General features: G+C 47.0%; 1 protein-coding gene across 1 annotated transcript; it reads left to right on the plus strand.

Annotated features, from left to right (window-relative positions):
- Positions 1 to 11,219: 11,219 nt before the first annotated feature.
- On the plus strand, positions 11,220 to 21,331 carry rpl37 (ribosomal protein L37). Its single transcript, XM_086004927.1, has 4 exons — positions 11,220 to 11,304; positions 15,157 to 15,292; positions 16,483 to 16,567; positions 21,214 to 21,331. The coding sequence occupies exons 1-4, from the start codon at positions 11,302 to 11,304 to the stop codon at positions 21,281 to 21,283; spliced, it is 294 nt and encodes a 97-aa protein (XP_085861053.1). The 5' UTR covers positions 11,220 to 11,301; the 3' UTR covers positions 21,284 to 21,331.
- Positions 21,332 to 22,146: the final 815 nt, after the last annotated feature.

The following is a 22,146-nucleotide window of genomic DNA, read 5'->3' on the forward strand; positions in this document are numbered from 1 at the left end:
AAATCAATGACCATCGCCTCACTGCATTTGTAGAGGTGCTTGCAGTTGTCCTCCTCCTCAATACACAAGAGAGCCAAAGAGCCACATGGAGCACATTCTTTGTAGAGCTTTTGAAACACCAAATAGTCTCATGGCTGCAACTCACGAACGTCCTAGTCAACAGTTTGCTCAGGTGTCCACATTAAACAGAGCCTGCTCGAAGGGACATGTGACTGGAAACATTATGTCCCTGCTGGATTCGGATTCATACAAACAACTCAGCTTATTGCAGGTGATGATCCTCGGTCACGCCATCTTTGATCTGTTGACATGGATTTTCTTTCTTTTTTAAATGTTTTATCTTTTTTTTCTGTATTGGAATACTCAAGGACCCTATTCAAATTGCAGATTACCCTCCGCTCCAACATATCTAACCACCATTAATAGACTGAACACCATTCAGCCGAGTACAGAATTAAAATGAACTATTTGCTCCCCACCTCTCTTTAAGTGCTGCTTCCTGCTGGGATACAATTCCACCGACACCCAGCGATAACCACCCCCCCCCCCCAACCCAGTCTTCATGTGAATCAAGGCATCTTCTTCAACCATGGAGGGCATTAGAGACGAGCCTAATCCTGTCCTCACTTAATGTTTGATGTGCCTCAATAAATCCGAGACTCGATGTTAGCGAAACAAAACAAGGCTTTTATTGACTTAGAAGGTAACACACAGGAGAGAGGTATCTTCCATCCAGAGCTCTGCCGTACTGGATGTGCTGCAGGCTGGGCCAGCTTACATAGAGGCCAGGTATGGGCGGAGCCCTACACATAGTACAATACAATGGGCCAGGTATGGGCGGAGCCCTACACATAGTACAATACAATGGTGAGGAAACGGAACAGAGGTAAGGGGCGTGAAACTGAAACCAACCACAGTCACAGGCAGTGATGAATGGAATATTTCATCACATTCACCCCTTCTATAGATTTAGTCTGTTCGGGGGTTTGATAGTCCTCTGCGACTGACGTGGCTGTTGTGGTGCCGCGGGTGTCGGCTGGGTGTCCCCGGTGGCCTCCTGGGTCTCTGCCGGGGGTGCCGCCAGGGTTGTTGAAGGGGTAGTTGGTGGGGGTGCCGTTGGTCGATGTTCTTCCGGGGGTGATGAAAGAGTAGTGGGTGGGTAAGAGTTGCTGTGATCGTTGTTGCTGCTATTGTCGTGGTTGTTGTCGTTACCGGCTGGGGCGACGTCTTTTATGGACACGGTGTCCTCCCTTCCGTTGGCGTGCCGGACATACGCATATTGGGGGTTGGCGTGGAGTAGGTGCACTGGCTCCACGAGAGGGTCCGTCTTGTGGCCCCTCACATGCCTTTGCACGAATACCGGACCTGGGGTGGACAGCCATGACGGCATGGATACGCCTGAGGTGGATTTCCGGGGAAAGACAAACATTCGTTCATGAGGCGTGGCATTAGTGGCAGTACACAATAGCGACCGTATCGAATGGAGCACATCTGGGAGGACTTCCTGCCAGCGGGAGATAGGGAGGCCCTTGGTCCTTAGAGCTAGAGTGACTGCTTTCCATACTGTCCCGTTCTCTCGCTCCACTTGACCGTTACCCTGGGGGTTGTAGCTGGTGGTACGGCTCGTGGCGATCCCCCTGGACAGCATGTACTGGCATAGCTCTTCACTCATGAAGGACGCCCCCCTATCCGTATGGATGTAGCTCGGCATACCGAACAGGCAGCACAGGCTGTTGAGGCATTTAATGACCGTGGCGCTGGTCATGTCTGGGCAGGGGAAGGCGAATGGGAACCGGGAGTATTCGTCCACAATGTTCAGGAAGTAAACATTGCGGTCGACGGACGGGAGGGAGCCCTTGAAATCTAAGCTGAGCCGCTCAAAGGGCCGTGTAGCTTTGATTAAGTGGGCTCTATCTGGGCGGTAGAACCGAGGCTTGCACTCAGCGCAAGTGCGGCAGTTCCTGGTCAGAGACCGAACTTCCTCAGTCGAGTAGGGTAAGTTGTGGGACTTTATGAAGTGGAACAGCCGCGTGACCCCTGGGTGGCAGAGGTCGTTGTGGAGGGTCTGTAGCCGATCCCCGGTGGCGCTGGCACACATCCCTCGTGAGAGGGCGTCAGGGGATTCGTTAAGGGCCCCTGGCCGGTAAATGATGTCATACTCGAAGGTGGAGAGCTCGATCCGCCACCTAAGAATCTTATCATTTTTGATCTTCCCCCTCTGTTTACTATTGAACATAAACGCTACCGACCGCTGGTCGGTAAGTAGGGTGAAGCGTTTGCTGGCTAGGTAGTGGCGCCAGTGGCGCACTGCCTCCACGATGGCTTGGGCCTCCTTTTCCACGGAGGAGTGTCTGATCTCGGGCCCTTGGAGGGTCCTCGAGAAGAAAGCTACGGGCCGCCCCGCCTGGTTGAGGGTGGCCGCCAAGGCAAAGTCAGACGCATCACTTTCCACTTGAAATGGAGTGTTCTCGTCCACTGCCTGTAGCGTGGCCCGCTCAATATCCTGCTTAATGCTTTTGAAGGCGGCGTGGGCCTCAGCAGAGAGCGGAAAAGAGGATGCTTTCAAGAGGGGGCGGGCTTTGTCGGAGTAGTTGGGGACCCATTGGGAATAATAAGAAAACAACCCCAGGCACCTTTTCAGGGCTTTGGGAGTGTTGGGCAGGGGCAACTCCCGTAGGGGGCGCAATCGGTCGGGGTCTGGTCCGATTTCCCCATTCTCCACCATGCTGCCTAGTATGCAGAGGCGCATGGTGTTGAAAACGCACTTGTCCTCGTTGTAGGTGAGGTTGAGTTTTTGTGCGGTTTTCAGGAACCTTTCGAGGTTTGAGTCGTGATCCTGCTGGTTGTGACCACAGATGGTGACGTTGTCGAGGTAGGGGAAGGTTGCCTGCAAGTGGTGGTCATCGACCATGCGGTCCATCTCCCTCTGGAAGACCGAGACCCCATTCGTCACCCCAAAGGGGACTCTGAGGAATTGGTAGAGGCGTCCGTTCGCCTCGAAGGTGGTGTACGGGCGGTCCTCTGGTCTGATAGGGAGCTGGTGGTACGCTGACTTGAGGTCGATGGTGGAGAACACCCGGTATTGGGCGATTTGGTTCACCATTTCTGATATGCGGGGTAGCGGGTAGGTGTCTAGTTGGGTGTACCTGTTGATCGTTTGGCTATAGTCGATCACCATCCGTTTCTTCTCGCTACCCCTTACCACTACCACTTGGGCGCGCCACAGGCTGTTGCTGCGTTCAATAATGCGCTCTTTCAGGAGCCTGTCTACCTCGGTCGCGATAAACCGCCTGTCCTCCCAGCTGTACCTCCTGCTTTTGGTCGCTATTGGCCGGCAGTTAGGGGTAAGGTTCGCGAATAGCGAAGGCGGCTTTACCTTCAGGGTAGCCAGACCGCACACTGTGAGGGGCGGCTGGGACCCACCGTACTTGAGCGTGATGCTTTGGTGGTTGCACTGGAAATCCAGGCCCAAGATCACGCTCGCACATAGATTCTTCATGATTAATACTTTAAAATTATCGTATACAGTTCCGTTAACGGACAATTGTACCGTGCAGTAACCCATAATGGTCGATGTCTGGGTTTTATCAGCCATAGAGATGGTACCCCGAGTAGGGACCACATTTAGGGAGAGTTGTTGTGCCAGTTCAGGCTGGATAAAACTCTCCGTGCTTCCACTGTCAATTAAACATTTAACCCCGCACCCGTTTACCTCGATGTCCACCATTGATTTGGATAGCGGGTGCGGCCTGGTCTGGTCCACTGTGACCGATGCCACTGTAGGGCCCTGATTGAGACAAGATGGCGTCCACGCTGTCTGCTCATAAGATGGCGGACCCCACGAGGTCGGGCAAGATGGCGTCCAAGATGGCCGCTCCCACGGCGCACACGCGGCGGTGGCGGGTTTTCCGGCGGGGTTCCCTCTGCACACCTTCCCGAAGTGCCCCTTCTTACCGCACTTAAAGCAGGTGGTGCCTTTCGCCGGGCACAGGTTTCTGGTATGCTTCGGCTGCCCGCAGAAGTAGCAGTTGGGTCCCCGACGCGTCGCGGCTGTCGTAGGGCTTCTGGGGGGAGAGCGGGGCCCCGACGGTGTCGGGCTGCCGGGCGGGGAAGATGCCTTCCAAGATGGCGGCGCCCTTGGTGCGCACGTGGCGGCGTGGATGGCGCGGGCTGAAGAGTAGGCGTCCGAGTTTCTCTGGGCCACATCCAGGGATCGCGCTGTGCCCGCAGCCTGTTTCAGGTCCAATCCCGTTTTTTCCAGCAGTCTCTGCCGGATGTAAGTGGAGCTGAGGCCTGTGATAAAGGCATCGCGAACAAGCTCATCAGTGTACACTGCGGCTTTTACATCTTGGCACTGGCAGTCTTTGCCAAGCGTTTTCAGGGTGCCTAGGAACTCCTCCACCGATTCCCCAGGTCGCTGTGCGCGAGTAGCGAGCAGATGCCTAGCATACACCTCATTCGTAGGCTGCTGGTAATGCGCCTTTAAGATGTCGCAGGCGGCCGGGTACGTGTCGGCGTCTTGGATGAGGGGGTAAACCCGGTGGCTTACCCAATTCCGCAGAATCCCGAGTTTCATACTCGCAGCGTCCGTAGCGCCTTTGACGGCTGCGGAATTGTCCAGGAAGAATTCCATACACATAAACCAGTGTCCGAAGCGTGCCGATGCGTCCGAAGCATGGTGGTCCAAATCCAAACGTTCGGGTTTCAAGAGTTGATCCATTGTGTTGAAAATTAAGTCAATAAAATTGATGTGCCTCAATAAATCCGAGACTCGATGTTAGCGAAACAAAACAAGGCTTTTATTGACTTAGAAGGTAACACACAGGAGAGAGGTATCTTCCATCCAGAGCTCTGCCGTACTGGATGTGCTGCAGGCTGGGCCAGCTTACATAGGGGCCAGGTATGGGCAGAGCCCTACACATAGTACAATACAATGGGCCAGGTATGGGCGGAGCCCTACACATAGTACAATACAATGGTGAGGAAACGGAACAGAGGTAAGGGAAGTGAAACTGAAACCAACCACAGTCACAGGCAGTGATGAATGGAATATTTCATCACAACGTTCATACCAGGATGATACCAGAACTGAGAGGTTATAACTATCAGGAAAGATTGAACAGGCTGAGGTTCTTTTCTCTAGAAAAGACAAGGCTGAGGGGTGACATGATAGGCGTCTTTAAGATTATGAAAGGGTTTGATAGGGTAGACATAAAGATGTTTCCACTTGTGGACGAGACCAAAAGTAGGGGCCATAAATATAAGCTAGTCACTAATAAACCCAATCGGGAAATCAGGAGAAACGTCTTTACCCAAAGAGCAGTTAGAATGTGGAACTTGCGACCACAAGGAGGCTAATCGCATAGATTTCTTTAAGGGGAAGCTAGATAAACACATGAGGGAGAAAGGAATAGAAGGATTTGCTGATAGAGTTAGATGAAGAAGGGTGGGAGGAGGCTCGTGTGGAGCATAAACACCATCATGGACCAAATTGCCTGTTTCTATACTGTATACGCTATATTGAAATTGTATGTAAACTCTTTCCAGCGAGGCTCACTGGATGGTGATCAGGAGTGCGAACTCGAACGGATCTTATTATGAAGTCAATTTTAATGTCTTAATTGCCTTAATTGCCTTCTGGCTGGAATCAGCTAACTCAACATCGACCGAGGACTGAGGATCGAACTCATGATCTTCCTGCAGTGTGTTGCTCAGTAGTACAGCAGGTGGCGTATATTACCCACAGAGCCATCAACAGTGCTCTGAACGGACAAACATTTTATAATGGGAACTGAACAAGGCAGTGTTGGTGGGTCCATTTAGCTCTGCTGTTTACTCGTTACAAAACAATTAATACCTGTTTATAACTTCAGGATGAATAATAGACCAAACTGATGCTGCATTAACAGAGTTAACTGCAAAAGATAAGCATGTTACTAAAGGTTTATTTTGTTCATTTCAAGTCAATAATTCCCAATCCTTGTAAAGAACCCTGATTCCAGGCTGCTCATGTCTTTCAGGCTGCACCTGACACACCAACCCTATGTTCGTGAAGCAGACTTGTAGCTTTAAATTCAGCCCTTATACCTCTAAGGTCAGCTGATTTACCTGTTTTGGGCACTCAATCCCTTTTGAAAGACAGTTTAAAGAAACGCCCATGCAACCTCAGAACATGTCAAGTGTGATCCCTGTGCCGAGTGAACTGATCTGAGGTGCCACATCAACGGGGACGGAGAGACAGTGTAGATCAGGAAGGATGAGGATGATGGGTGAGCAGAGCTTAGTGAGAGCTTGCCCAGGACACCTGTGGTAGAATTTTGGCTAAATTATTGAGTTTATGGAAGGTGGCGGAAGGGAAGCCAGCAAGGAGAATGTTTTGGTAGTTGAGTCTGTTGATAACAAAGGCATGTGGCGGAGGGGCTGAAGTAGAGGTGGTGGCAGGAGATGTTGCAGAGGATGAACTATGTGGTCTTGGTGGTAAATAGGATTTGAAGTTGAAGCTTAGCTCAGGATTGAATAGGACCCTAAGATTACCAGCAAGGTGGTTCAGCCTTAGAGTGCCCAGCGAGGGGGATGGAATCGGTGGCAAGGCGCAGAGTTTGTGGTGGGGCTGAGTAGTACCTTTGACCTTCCTGATGTTAAGCTAGAGGAAACTGACACTCATCCAAGACTTGATCTCAGATAAGCACTCTGACAGCACGGAGGCGGTCGAGGGGTCCAGGGGTGGAGATGAGAGGTGGAGCTGGGTATATCATCGGTGTGAAAGTTGGCTCTATGACACTGGATGATGTCGCTGAGGGGCAGCATATAGATAAGAAAAAGGAGAGGATAGTTCCTCGAGGGACTTCAGAGTTAATGGTGCAGGGGCGGGAGGAGAAATCATTACTGGAGGTGGATTGGCTGTATTTGGATGACAGACAGGCAGTGAACAATGCAGGGTTGAAAGTATCAAACGCTGTGGAAAGATTGAGGAAAATGAGGAAAAGTCAAAATTGACCCTGCTGTGTGCAGTTGCTTCACACTGTGTTGTTCCCAGATCGGTCCCCTCAGTGACTCTCTGACGTGCCTACACTGAGACCAGAATCAGTGAATAGAATCATCTACAGTAACTTTGTGGATGGCAAAGGCCTTGTTGATGAGTTAACGGATGTTCTGAAGAGAAATGTTTGAGGGGTGGTGATTATTGATCTGCCTCAGAGTCTAAGGGGACAGCGGTGGGCGGGGTGAGTGGGACGGTAAGGAGATTGGCGAGGTTAGCTGGGTGGGTAAGTTGGTGAGAGGATGAGGCAGGTGGGGTTTCTGCTTTTAAGACAGCAAGGGGTTCCTTATGGGCCCTATGCTGAAAGAGGCACAGAGGTTTAGGCGTGAGCTTATTGAAGGAGGATTCAATGGCAGGAGAGTAGTGATGGGCTGGGGACAGAATAAGTGAGCGGGAGAAATGAAAGGTGATGGGGGGGGGGGGTGGTGAGAGAAGAGAAGAGCTGTGGGAAAAAAAGGAGATGGAAGTAATCTGGAAAAAATGATTTTGTGTACACATGCTCCAAAAATTAACCGAGATGAACTCAAACCTTTAATCAAAATTTAAATCAATTAACAATGTATTTTTTCTTAATTCCAGAATACAATGAACTGAGCTGTGTTCAGAGATTGAAGTGTTTTTATTTAGCTCTGCATTATAACGGTTAACACTGGAATTGTGCAGAAAATCACTTTTGCAGAAAGAACATGAATTTTAAAGGCTGAGAGGAATGGAAAGTCAGGGGAAGTACACGCCTGAATTTCCTAATATGGACGAAGCTCCTTGCTGGGAACACAATTTCATAAAAACATCCCCAAAATAGCCTGTGATGCCCAGCAGTCACAGAATGCATCAATGAGCAGAAGACAATGCATATTGGCGCTCCAAGGTCGGAGGCCACACACCAAGAATCAAAACAAAAGCCTCCGTGCATGCATTGTTCCCCGAAGATGTTGATTCATGCTGGGATATATGAGCACCAGGACCACCCTCTCGACCGTACCTAACCCAAATGACCATTTCATATCTGGCAACAGCCTTTCCTTCTTACCTGATGACCACACACTTCGAAATATTGCCACGGGATCTTTGACGTCCACCTTTGGGCAGACAGGGTCTCGGTTTCACTTCTCATCCGAGGGACGGCACCTTGACAGGACAGCACTCCCTCAGCACTGCACTGAAGTGTCAGCTTGGATTTTGTGCTCATGAGCCTGGAGGGAGGCTTGAACCCACAACCTGCTGATGCAGAAAGAGCTACCCACTGAGCTACAGCTGACATCTATCGGCTGTGTACGTGCTGGGATTTGGTCGTATGAGCATATCTGTGGACAGGAGAGAATCAACAGGTTTTCCTCACCCGATGTCCGCACACGGGGAGTAATTTGAACTTTGGGCCTTACTGTAAAATGGGCAACATCAAATTAGCCGCTCATTACCTAACCTGCCTCATGTTCCTTTCCACTGAAGTCATAGGAAGGGAAAATCGGCGGGGTGTATAATGGATGGCTAATTATCGTTATCGCCAGATTTACACTATTGTCCAAAGTTAAAATGACCCCCATGCACACAGTCATCAGGAGAGGGAACACTGACCAAGCTTTCCTCGCCCTTATTGAGGCTGCCAAGGCCACTTCTTTCACTGTCTGGCTCAGATCAGCACAGGCAGGGAATCCCACCTGGACCTTCTGGCCTCTGTGCCTCAGTACTACTCCAGCCTGCACATTTAGCTACTAGGTCAGTGAATCAGCTTCTCTCCTGTTTTTATATCTAACCGTACATATTTATTTTTCCTACTTCTTTCATCCAGCGCCATTCTCTAATCAGCTGAGGCATCCCAGTGACTCATTTCATAGATTCACTGTCTGGTGTTAGACCTTTGCTCCACAGACCAAGAAGGTCTAAGATTGAAACCTTGGTCTGTTCAGAGTTCGCAATAGGGGGCGCTAGAACTGGGCTCTGTCCTCCTGGGTGAGGGAGGGAAGGGGGAAATAAATCAGCCAGAGATTTCCTGCTGCTGGTCGCTGTGCAGTGACCCCTCCTGAATGTGTACATGCAAATGTCAGGTGAGGACAGAATCGAGTTAAGCAATGGTGCCCGCCACAGTTGAATAGCTTGCTGACACTCACTATTTAGGCTCATGTGAAGAATGGCACACCCAGGGATAATGGAATAACCCCAGCAAGCTGAATTGCAGTGGTGTGTTCTCTCACAACACCAGTTCTTGACATGGAGTCCTACTTCACAAATTCCAGCCAGGAGGAATGTGAGGAGGGAGCTGCTGGACAATGGCAATGAGCAGTAAGGCGGGTCTTATGTAGGGTCACCAACACTCCAGAATTGCCCTGGAGTTTCCAGGAATTAAAGATTAACCTCCCGGACGCTGCTGTGAGTGACTTGGGAGGATTATCATAGAGGCATTAAAAATATTGTGTGTTTTTACCATTTTCTTTGGACACTTATTTATTAGTTATCAAAATATAAAGTTGGGAAAATGGTTGTTTGACTGGGGGTAGGTGGTGGGAGGTCATGTGATAAAACCTCCAGGAATACATCCAACCACACTTGACAACCCTAGTTTCAGGTCTTTTGGGCAGTGAATTTGCCTTTGAGTGGTTGGTTACGCTCAAGACTTAGGATGCCAAGATAGTGGGGTCCCTGTGGGCGAATGTCGTGTTCACATACTCAAAACTGGGGAGTAAGGGCTGGTGATGCAGCAACTTGTAGCCAGTTGAGTCTCAGAAGGGCCCGGGAAGGATTCCACGTACGTGCAAGGGTTTGCAGGAGTGTGGAATCCCCTGGGAATGGTCATTTGGATAGGATACCAGTTCTCCAGCATGAATCAGTGCCTTAACGGAAGGAAATTGGGAATCTGCTAATCAAAGAAGCAAACAATCAATAGCCCTGAATATAAACCTCTGGCAGGTGAAAACATGTAGTTCCATGTTGTAACTTGTAAAGTTCCATTACTCGGAAATGTAGTCAACAATAAGGATAGTAGCAGACTTCAGGAGGACATAGACAGACTGGTGAAATGGGCAGACACATGGCAGGTGAAATTTAAAGCAGAGAAGTGTGAAGTGATACATTTTGGAAGGAAGAATGAGGAGAGGCAATATAAACTAAAGGGTACAAGTTTAAAGCAGGTGCAGGAACAGAGAGCTGGGGGTGTACCTACACAAATCTTTGAAGGTGGCAGGACAAGTTGAGAAAGTTGTTCAAAAAGCATACAGGGTCCTTGACTTCATAAACAGAGGCATAGAGTACAAAAACAAGGATGTTATGCTAAACCTTTATAAATTATTGCTACACTATTGTGTTCAATTCTTGGCACCACACTTTAGGAAGGATGTCAAGGCCTAAGAGAGAATGAAGAGGAGATTACTAGAATGGTACCTGGGATGAGGGACTTCAGTTACATAGAGAAACTGGTGTTGGTGTTGTTCTCCTTAAAGCAGAGAATGTTAAGGGGAGATTTATTGGGGTGTTCAGAATCATGAAGGGTATTGATAGAGTAAATAAGGAGAAACTGTTTCCAGTGGCAGAAGGGTCAGTAACTAGAGGACACAGATTTAAGATAATTGGAAAAACAACCAGAAGCAAGATGAGATTTTTTTTTAATTTTTTTTTTTTATAAACGCAGCAAGTTGTTGTGATCTGGAATACAAGCAGATTCAATAATAACTTGCAAAAGGGAATTGGGGGACTACTTGAAGGGGAACGAGTTGCAGGGCTATGGGGGAAGGACAAGGGAGTGGGGCTAACTTTCAAAGAGTTGGCATAGGCACGATGAACTGAATGGCCTCCTTCTGTGCTGTATCATTCTATGATACTTGAATTCCAAGAAAGAAACCGAAAGCACACTTGCAAGATTTAAGCAAAATACTGAAGATTCTGGAAATCTGAAATAAAAACAGAAAATGCTGGCATTTCTCAGCAGGTCAGGCAGCATCTGTGGAGAAACACAGTTAACGTTTCAGGTCGATGACCTTTCATCAGAATTGGAATTTGGTGCATTTTGAAGTCTCCAATTCTGCCTCTCAAATAAAAAATAATTTGTTTTGGAAGGTTACAGACTCACTGCCTCACTCCCTCTCGGGAGCCCTGGAAGTTTGAGTAGGAAAGGTTTATATACAGGAACTATATTTGATCCTCGGGTTGCACGGTGGGAGATTTGAAGCCGGGACGCACCAAAGGTCAGTAACGGCGAGGAATCGCTTCCGGTGTCAGGGTATAAGAGGCGAGCGAAGCCGTACTTCCGGTCTCTCGAGCGCGCTGTGAAAATGGTGAGTGATGGAGCGAGGTGGCGACTGGCAGCCGAATCCGTGTCCATCCCCCGTCGGCCGGGCCCACAGCAGCAGCCCGCCACCGGGGATTAACTTTACACACCTTCAGCTAATGGATAGCGCCCATAATGCATGGGTTGGCGGATGAAAATGATGTTGGCAGAAAGAGATGTAGGCCTTAGTCACCCGGGGTTCAGGCCAATCACTGCAGCCGGCGCTAACACTCGAGCCCGGGGTTTGAGGTTGGGCCTAGTGTTTCTACCTCTTAGCCGGGGGTGGGGTGTTGTACGAGGTCGTGCTGTTTATAGGGCGTGATGCTCGGCCTCTGCCTTTTTCGGGAGTGTGGGGCTGGGTGAAAGATCCGAGTTCCACCAGTCCCCAGTCTGGAGGCAGTGGCCCCGATAACTGGCAGCGGCCAGGCTTGGTGTCCAGGGGACAGTGTGCACGGCTTGAACCATCTGTTCATCAGTTGTTACTGCTTTAGTTCCATTCCCATCATTAATCTAGGTGTCTTTCCCGTGATCGCAGTCCTATATAACACTATATCCCTAGGTTAATTTTGTACAACAGATCCTGATCAGTTTGGAGAGTGTAATGTTGCCGATTTCTTTTTATTTTGAGTTTACTGACTTAAGGGGCTTGTGTTTTCCTCCTTTTAACTGATTTTGGTCATGCTGATTACAGCAGGCATCTAGAGTTAGGGAAGACCATAGTGGGGATGTTATAATACATCCAATTTGTCAAAAAGAAAGACTTGCATTTAAAGAACGCCTTTCACGACCTCTGGACGTCCCACAGGGCTTTACAGCCAACAAAGTACTTTTTGAAGTGGTGTAACGCAGGAAACACAGCAGCCAATTTGCGCACAGCAAGCTTCCACAAACAGCAATGTGATAATGACTAGATAATCTGTTTCAGTGATGTTGATTGAGGGGTAAATATTGACCAGGACACCGGGGATAATTCCCCTGCTCTTTCTCAAAATAGTGTCATGGGATCTTTTACGTCCACCCGAGAGCAGACATCAGTTTAACATCAGTGTGAAGTGCATATTCAGGAGGCCAAATAGTGATGAAGAGCAGAAATGGTGTAGATCAGTCAGCACTTGAAATTATGAGGGGTTAAATATTCAGGTGGGATCCTTCAGATGAAGGTTACCCAGTAAAACATTTACCTGTCTCCCTTTCAGATGCCATCATACACCATTGTAAAATTACAGCACAGGAGGGGGCCATTCAGCTCATCATGCCTGTGTTGATAGCTTTTTAACTAATCCTACTTCCCTGTATCCTTTTCAAATACCTATTGGTTCTACTTTAAAGATATAGTATCTGCCTTAATAACAGAAAATGCTGGAAAAACTCAGCAAGCCAGGCAACATCCGTGGAGAGAAAAAGAGTCGACGTTTCAGGTGAACCCTTTGTCAAGACTAAAGAAGCACAGGAAATGAAATAGATTAAGAGGCCAGGCTGGGAGAGAACAAAAGAGAAGAGACAGTAAGAGGTATTCAAAACGCGACAGTGATAGGACTAGTGGAGACAAAAGACGGCTCTAGATTAGGTGTGAAATGCGCTGGCAGAATGGGAGACCGCTGCCATGTGGGAGAGGAAAAAAAAGAAGGGGGGGGGTGGTGGGAGACCAAAACAAAGGTGTGGATAAAAAAATATGTAAAAATGTAATAGGGGCCGAGGTTACGATCTGAAATTGTTGAACTTGATAATTGAGTCCGGAAGGCTGTAAAGTGCCTAATCGGAAGATGATGTGCTGTTCCTTGAGTTTACGGTGAGCTTCCGTGGAACAATGCAAGAGGACGATGAGGTCCGAGTGGGAAGCCTTCCGGACTCAATATCGAGTTCAACAATTTCAGATCGTAACCTCGGCCCCTATTACATTTTTACTTATATTTTTTATCCACACCTTTGTTTTGGCCTCCCCCCCCCCCCCCCCCCCCTTTTTTTTCTCTCTCCCACATGGCAGTTGTCTCCCATTCTGCCAGCGCATTTCACACCTAATCTAGAGCCGTCTTTTGTCTCCACTAGACCTATCACCATCTCGTCTTGTTTTGAATACCTCTTAATGTCTCTTCTCTTTTGTTCTCTCCCAGCCTGGCCTATTTCATTCCCTGTGCCTCTTTAGTCTTGACAAAGGGTTCACCTGAAACGTTGACTCTATTTTCTCTCCACGGATGTTGCCTGGCCTGCTGAGTTTTTCCAGCATTTTCTGTTGTTATTTCGGATTTCCAGCATCTGCAGTATTTTGCTATCGTACTAATATCTGCCTTAGTCATTTGTCCTAATGATGCCTGTTTTCATTTCAAATTTGCATCTGTATGACCACCTCAGACTGTTTACATAATAAATAATATGGTGCAAATTATTTCTTGGCGAGCACGTGAATTGCTTCCCCCCAATTTTACGTCTGTTACATTATAAAATAGTGCACACCATTATTTACACGCCATTGAAATTAATGGGCTAAAAATGAAAACCAGAACTGCTGGACACCTGAAATTCAATCAGGGTCACATTTACAGTCAGACCACCTCTGCCAGGTTTTAAATTTGAAGCAGGAGATGATCTTGTCTGTCCAGCACCAGAATAAAGCCATTTAATTAAAAAGTGGTTGTTGGGGCTGTATATATTGATTGTCGTGTAAACTACAGATCACCATGAGAGAGAATGGAATAGACGGAGCTATTCAAAAGCAAAATACTGCGGATGCTGGAAATAATCAACAGGTCAGGCAGCACCTGTGGAGCGAGAAACAGAGTTAACGTTTCATTAACTTGTCCTGTTGAACAGTCATCGACCTGAAATGTTAACTCTGTTTCTCTCCACTGATGCTTCCTGACCGGCTGAGTGTTTCTAGAAGGATATGTTAATGGGGTTAGATGAACTCCCTACCGAACAGCACTGTGGGAGTAGCTTCACCACATGGACTGCAGTGGTTCAAGAAGGCAGCTCACTACCAATTTTTCAACGGTAATTAGGGATGGGCAATAAATGCTGGCTTTGCCAATGATGCCCACATCACATAAATGAATAATGAGGAAACAATGTGGGCAGGGGTTCATGGAGCATAAACACCGGCATAGAGCAGTTGGGCCGAATGGTCCGTCTGGGCTGTCCATTCTGTGTAATTCTATGCTTGACCAATGTATCCAGTTGTATTTGGTGGTGCTGGTGCATTCCGATTAGTGTTTGATACCGGCTCGGCTAATTAACTGAGGGCCTTTTTAAAAAAAAAAAAAAAAAAAAAAAAAATTGTTGAAGCCACGCTGTTAGCTTTATGTGGAGCCAGTTGTAAATGGCCAGACGAGATGTGAGGCAGCTGTTGTGCTGCTCAAAGTTTGCCTGATTGAGATCATGCTGTACCCATAGGGTGTGCTCCGTGGTGCTAAATGGAGGCCTTGTGTTTCTCAATGATTTCTCAATTGCATATTCCCCATTTCGGCCATGTTGGGGAGCATGTGAGTGAAGGTGGGATTACCCCACCTCCTGGTGGTTGTTGGGAGCAGCTCTTTAAAAGCGCTGCTCTGTTGGTGCTGCGGTGATGGGAGAGCTGTGCTTGGTTGGACAGCTGCAACCTCTGGCTGCCACTTCCTTTGTTCTTGTGCTGTCCACATTGGGGTCTGAAATGCAACAGATGCTTGTTTGTGTGCCTGGCTCCCAATAGGCTGCACTGGGAGCTCAGAATAGGTTGGTTAGAGTTACCCCCCTCTCGCATTCCTCTTCCATAAAACACCTTCATAGATAGGATGACCGAAGGAGATAATCTAATTTAAAAACAATTTGGTGAGGTGTTGCCTGTGCGTGCGCTTGATTCATTGCCTTTATTCTCATTCTGTTTCAGACGAAGGGAACATCGTCATTTGGTAAGAGGCGGAACAAGACCCACACTCTTTGCCGGCGGTGTGGGGCTAAAGCATTTCACCTGCAGAAATCGACCTGCGGTAAATGTGCCTACCCTGCCAAGAGAAAGAGGAAGTGTAAGTATCTGTGTCAAACAGAGAACTGAGCGGGTAGCCATGGCCCAAATGGTCTCAACACTGGGGATGGAAGCATGTGGTCCCTCTGCCCCCTGCGGGTGCCGACTCGTGCTGGAGTGTGGTTCCAGTGCTTCCTCTGCCATGGCATGCAAGTGGTCTTGCCTAATGCTAGAGCCTCGGTACTGGGTGTTGGCAGTTTCTTTGGAAACCCCCGCACCTCGAGTCTATCCTAGTCCTCTGGCATGCACTTTCCAGCAAGGATCACTGGAGCAGGAGCCCTGGTTCTCCTGAAAAGTTCTCCTGAGCTGGTGCCACTGGCTCAGTTTACATGTGTCTGTTTATGTACTGAGCCGTGGGGGGGGGGGGAGGGAATAGGTTTAGTGTTTTCAAAGATTTAACAACTAATGCAAACTGGTTACACATAATTGACCTTTTAATTAAAAAAAAAGGTTTGTGCCCGACTGTATCAAAGTAGGTTTATGTCTGTGATGGTGTGTGTGAACATCAGGATTGGTGCAGTTGTGATGCCCTCCAAGGTCAGATTGTCTGCTGACGCTCGCTGTGTTGCCTCGCTCGCTACGATTAGCTGTTTGGGTGGAGTATCACTAGGTGGTTGGCATCTGTTGAACACCAGTAACAGTTTGTGCCTGTAGGAAAGGAGGGGAAAGAACGGTTCGGGATTAGAGTGCTTACAGTAACCCAACGATGACTTTGCCATTTTAGAAGTCAGGCACCCTGAATGGTACAATGTTTGACATCATTGATCAAATATTTTTTCAATCAAAAATCTAATCGCCTTTTAAAAGTACTTCTGGGCTCTGCTTCAGCAACAATTACTGCATTCTTACCAGCTTTTGCAAAAAAAAACTCATCTCTAATTCTTTTTGTAATTATCTTCAGTTTGTGCCCTCTTGTTACCGTGTCACTGACCAGTGAAAGCATTGTGTTTGACTTGTAGTCCTTCAGAAGCTTGACGACCTCAATTATGTCACCCCTCATCCAAGCAAGTCTCCTCATCCCTGCTATAATCCCATTGTTTCCGCTGCTTTTAATTGTTAAATATTTGAATAAGCTGTGAATCTTGCTTATGTGGATCTGGTGGGTTGTGGCGTGTACTCTGGCGTACAGTTGCTATTGGCTGAACCCTTGTTTGGGAGGCGACATTTCTGATCTTTCTGACCTTTCTGCAGATAACTGGAGTGCTAAGGCCAAAAGGAGAAACACAACTGGTACAGGTCGCATGAGGCACCTGAAGGTGGTGTATCGCAGATTCAGGTAAGGGATGCAGTGGTGCGAAGCTACCCATACTGGTCGTGGAAGCAGTGTTAATGTGCTTGATGGTTATTCCAGTGTTTATGATCACGCGTCTACTTTTCATTAAGATGAAAGATAGAAAATGGAAACAAACTTTTACAAAGTTGTGGGGGTATATCTCTGGGATAGGGTTGTCTTTTGGCGGGGGGGGGGGTGTCGTTATCTTGGATAGGGTAGTGGTGGGTGTATCTGGGAGAGGGTGGTGAGCAATGTTCTTTAAATTGTCTTTGTTGTGCGTGACCTTTTTGTTACAATGTGCGGTCCCTGCGCAGTATATCCAGTGGAAAAGCTAGTGAGCGTAGCCTGCACGACCATGCGCGCAGCTTAGAGGGAACATTGGTTGTGGTCGTATCTGTTAAAGGGTGGTGCACTGGATTAGAGCAATGTCCCTAACCTCTGTAACCTAGTTTGAATCCAATCCACTCTGCTGAGTTTTCAGTGTCCCAGGTCAAATGAGTTTGGACACTGGGAACCTTCTCAATTTCTGCCTGATGTGAGTTCCAGAAATATTTTGAATATTTTAAGGCCATCAAAAGGGAGGAAAATATCTATTCTATGGATTTGGGTATCTGGGCTGGATAGTGGGGTGACGATGAATCTAAAATGCTTAGGGCAGCAAGGCCCAAATTTGTGATTTAAAATTGTGTAAATGTCATGAATGCAGCCTTGAGGTTTGAGAAACCCTCAGTGGATATATATTTTACACCTGCGCGCACGTCCTATCTTTAAAAATGTTACTTTCTGTTGTCACATTTTGTCAACTTTTCCATTCTAAATTCCTGTGTCCACATTTACAGTGGAAACTGCCTGTGTGAACTTGCCATGCAGTAATTACACCCTCCTGTCAGTGATGGTGCTGTAGCCCTTGGCTTGGTGTCTACTTCCTAAATTGTTCTAAGTTTTGCTGTTTATCATATAAAAACTAAATATTACTAGCACGTGGAGTCATGGCCAAATGTCGTCTTCAGATGACCGAGTTAGAGAGTAGGTGATAATTGGATCAGGGTGCGGCTGTGTAAGTAGCCCCATTTTAAAGTTGTTATTATTTGTATGCTTTCTTTTTCTATTATTTTTAGTTAAAGAAGGAAATATTTAGCACCTTTCATATCCTCAGTTCCAAAGTACTGGATAACAAGAAAGTTAAATAATTTGAGAAGTAGTTGGAGCTTAGGGGTTTCTGTGCAATAGAGGTGATGGAGCTTGGAGATAAAGACATTGATACTACAGTGCCACCATTGACTGGAGGGTGTAATTTCAGCATGACAAGCATCAAGCTTGAGAGGATAAAACCCCTGGTCTGGATGGCTTTCATCCGTGCATATTAAAAGAAGTTAGGGAAGAGATAGCCGAGGCACTAATACATAAATATAAAAAATCATTAGAAAAGGGAATAGTGCCAGAGGACTGGCAGACAGCTAATGTTACTCCTATATTTAAAAGGAGATAGAACATGTCTGGGTAACTATAGGCCCAGTTAGGTTAATGTTGTGGTAGGAAAGATAATGGAATCTTTACTCAAAGATGTCATACAAAAACATCTAGAAACTGAAAATATAATGGGAGTAGTCAGCATGGATTTCAAAAGGAAGGTCGTGCTTGATTTGGACATGGTGTATTTGGACTTTCAGAAGGCTTTCGATAAGGTCCCGCATAAGAGATTAACATGTAAAGTTAAGGCACATGGGATTGGGGGCAAGGTATTGACTTGGATAGAGAACTGGTTGGCAGACAGAAAGCAAAGAGTTGGAATAAATGGGTCTTTTTCCGAGTGGCAGGCAGTGACTAGTGGGGTACTGCAGGGGTCGGTCCTTGGACCCCAGCTATTCACAATATATATTAATGATCTAGACAAGGGAACTAGATGTAATATCTCCAAATTTGCAGACGACACAAAGCTGGGTGGGCGTGTGTGCTGTGAGGAGGATGCCGAGAAACTCCAGGATGATTTGGACAGGTTGGGTGATTGGGCAGAAGCAATATAACGAGGATAAATGTGAGGTTATCCACTGGTGGCAAAATCAGGAAGACAGATTATTATCTGAATGGCAATAGATTGGGAGAAGGGGAAGTGCAACGAGACCTGGGTGTCCTTGTGCACCAGTCGCTGAAGGTAAGCATGCAGGTGCAGCAGGCGGTTAAGAAGGCAAATGGTATGTTGGCCTTCGTAGCGAGAGGGTTTGAGTACAAGAACAAGGATGTCTTGCTGCAGTTGTACAGGGCCTTGCTGAGACCACATCTTGAGTATTGTGTGCAGTTTTGGTCACCTTATCTGAGGAAGGATGTTCTTGCCATGGAAGGAGTTCAGCGAAGATTCACCAGACTGATACCTGGGATGGCAGGAATGACGTATGAGGAGAGATTGGGTCGATTGGGCTTGTGCTCGCTAGAGTTTAGAAGAATGAGAGCTGATCTCATTGAAACTTTTAAAATTCTGACAGGACTGGACAGACTAGATGGTCGGGGAGTCCAGAACCAGGGGTCACAGTCTAAGGATAAGGGGGGAATCAAGCGGTATGGGGAGAAAGCAGGGACCGGATACTGAATTTGGATGATCAACCATGATCACATTGAATGGCGGAGCAGGCTCGAGGGGCCGAATGGCTTACTCCTGCTCCTATCTTCTATGTTTCTATGTTAACCAACCTTATTGAAATCTTTGAAGAAGTAACAAGGGGTAGATAAGGGTAATGCAGTAGTCATAATATATTTGGATCATAAACGGCCTTTGATAAGTCATGACTGTTGTCAGAGTAGACTCATGACTACAGTCAGAGCATGCAGAGAAGGGACAAGTAGCAGAATGGATAGCAAGCTGGCTACGAAACAGAAAACAGTAGGGGTTAAGGGTAGCCACTCAATGGCAAATGGTGGGAAGTGGTGTTCCACAGGGGTCGGACATGGAATCGGAAGTAGAATTTCAAAATTATAGACAGCGCCAATTTGGGGGGTAGTTAATACTGAGGAACAATGTGACAAAATACAAGAAGACATTAATAAACTTGAAGAATGTGCGTGTAATTGGCAAATGAATTTCAATATAGAAATGTGTGAGGTGGTGAATTTTGGTAGAAAGAATAAGGAGGCCACATACTGCTTGGATAATAAGTCTAAATGGGGTAGAGGAGCAAAGGGATCTAGGGGTGCAGATAACACAAATCACTAAAGGTAGTGTCGCAGGTTAAAGCCATTAAAAAGGCAAAGCAAGCCCTGGGGTTCATTTCTAGAGGAATACAATTGAAAAGCAGTGAAGTTGTATTAAACTTGTAAGAACCTTGGTTAGACCACACTTGGATTGCTCTGCATAGTTCTGGTTTCCATATTATAAAAAGGATATAGAGGCACTGGAGAAGGTATAAAAAAGGATTCTCAAGGATTATACCAGAACTGAGAGGATGTACTTATCAGGAAAGGCTGAACAGGCTGTGGCTCTTTTCTCCATAGAAGAAAAGGATGAGGGATGACCTGATAGAGGTCTTTAAGATTATGATAGGGTGGACATAGAGAAAATGTTTCCACTTGTGGAGGAGTCAAACTAGAGGTCATAGATATAAGAGAGTCATTAATTAAATCCAATAGGGAATTCTGGAGAACTTCTTTACCCAGAGTGTGTTAAGAATGTGGAACGTGCTACCACAGGGAGTAGTTGAGGCAAAGAGCACAGCTGCTACATAAGCACATGTGGGAGAAAGGAATAATAGGATATGTTGATCGGGTTAGATGCAGAGGGGTGGGAGGAGGCTCGTGTCGAGTATGGACCAGTTGGGCCGAATGGTGTAGACTGTATGATGTGGAATCTATGTAACATAGGTTTCCATTACAAATGTGGATGTGGGAATTTCTAATGCAAAAAATTGACACAGATGTGACAATGGAAGTAAGGTTTTGTAGCGAGGAATTAGTTACAGGCATAAAATAATTGGATTCTAGATTAAAAAATAGGGCAAAATATTGACTTTAAAATGGACACGCAATACATCCTTGGGCCCTGTGTCGATTGTCCCTTGCCGTCTGACCTTGCTTCATCTGCCTTCGTGTTGACTCCTTGTGTGCAATGCCACGGGAGATTGGCTAGCATACATTAAAATTCCCAGAGGGTTCAGCTGGTTAAGACACTGAGTTCCTGCACCATACAGAGCAGGAAGGCTCCATCTCTGGTCTGTGCTGAGTTACTGATTTCAGCCAGCATTTGACGACAGCTTACCCAGCAACTCTGTGTTTGGTGGTGCTCCGGCTTACTGTCGTCTGAGCTCATGTGTGAAGACTGGCCACTTGGGCGAGGGACCAGAGGGCTGCTGGCACCCATGAAATGGTACCCATTGAGAATCGGCATCTTTGTGGGGGAAAATGAAGCTGTGTTTGGTCACAGTCCGTAGATGCAATGATCCTCGTTGAAGCGTATAGCACAAGTGGTGCTGTGGGTTTGAGAAGAGATGGGTAATGTGATGAAATAGATGGCATGCCATGGAGAGAATTTGAGAGCACGTCTATTGAAATTTTTCCAACGCTTCTGGGGGTGGCGTGCTGCAAACTCCACTGGTAATCAGTTTAAATCTTGGCCACCGAATATTATACCATATCCTAACCACTTTGCTCCCTCTTGTTCGCAGGAATGGATTCCGTGAAGGGACCACCCCGAAGCCCAGACGCGCCGCAATGGCTTCCTCCAGCACTGCATAAACTGTCGGTGCACCTACACAACAAATAAAGCTATGGTTTGGAAAGTTATCCCGGCCTCCCTGTGCTTGGCTTAAGTTACAGTGTCTAAAAGGCTCCTCTTAGATCAATTTAGAAATAAGGAGTCTAGCCCATGAACAATCATACCCCAACAAAGAATTTTGATCAATGTTTGACATCTGTGAAAGATACTGAGGGAGCTGAATTAATATACATGAAAAGTGCCACAGGAGGCCCATCATGCCTGTGCCAGCTCTTTCAAAGAGCTATGCAATTAGTCCCACTTCCCCGCAGCTCTGCAGAATATTCCTTTTCAAGTATTTATCCAATTCCCTTTTGAAAGTTGCTATTGAATCTGTTTCTACCACCCTTTCAGGCAGTGCATTGCAGATCATAAATTGCGTTTTCTTTTTAAAAATCGTATTCCCAATTATTTTAAATCTGTTGTCCTCTGGTTCCTGACCCTCCTGCCATATGGAGCAGGAAGATCCTTAGTCTGTCCAGTTTATCTGGGGTTGGGGAAGCAGGTGTACTATAATTGGACCTGTGTCCAAAGATAGGAGAGAGCAGGCAACCATAGCTCCTAATCTATCCAGTACCTCCTGCTGAAAACTAACTGGATATTGAGGGTGAGGACAGGATTGGATTTGATGGTGGTTGAATACCATGTCCGTACTGGTTGGGTTTACACACGAAGACTGGGCACTTGGATGGCAGCAGGTGTGGTGCCCCAGGTGAGGAGGTGTGTAATGAGCAGGAGTAATGTTGGATGCTGTAACATTTTGCAAGTAAAGTTTCAATTGCCTTTTCATACCACAGATCTACATACTGCGTTATCATTCGTAACTGGGTTCTCCTGGTGCTTC

This window comes from Somniosus microcephalus, chromosome 13, assembly GCF_052327205.1.
Source record: "Somniosus microcephalus isolate GS21.2 chromosome 13, FLI_Smic_1.0, whole genome shotgun sequence".
In the NCBI taxonomy this organism is placed as follows: domain Eukaryota; kingdom Metazoa; phylum Chordata; class Chondrichthyes; order Squaliformes; family Somniosidae; genus Somniosus; species Somniosus microcephalus.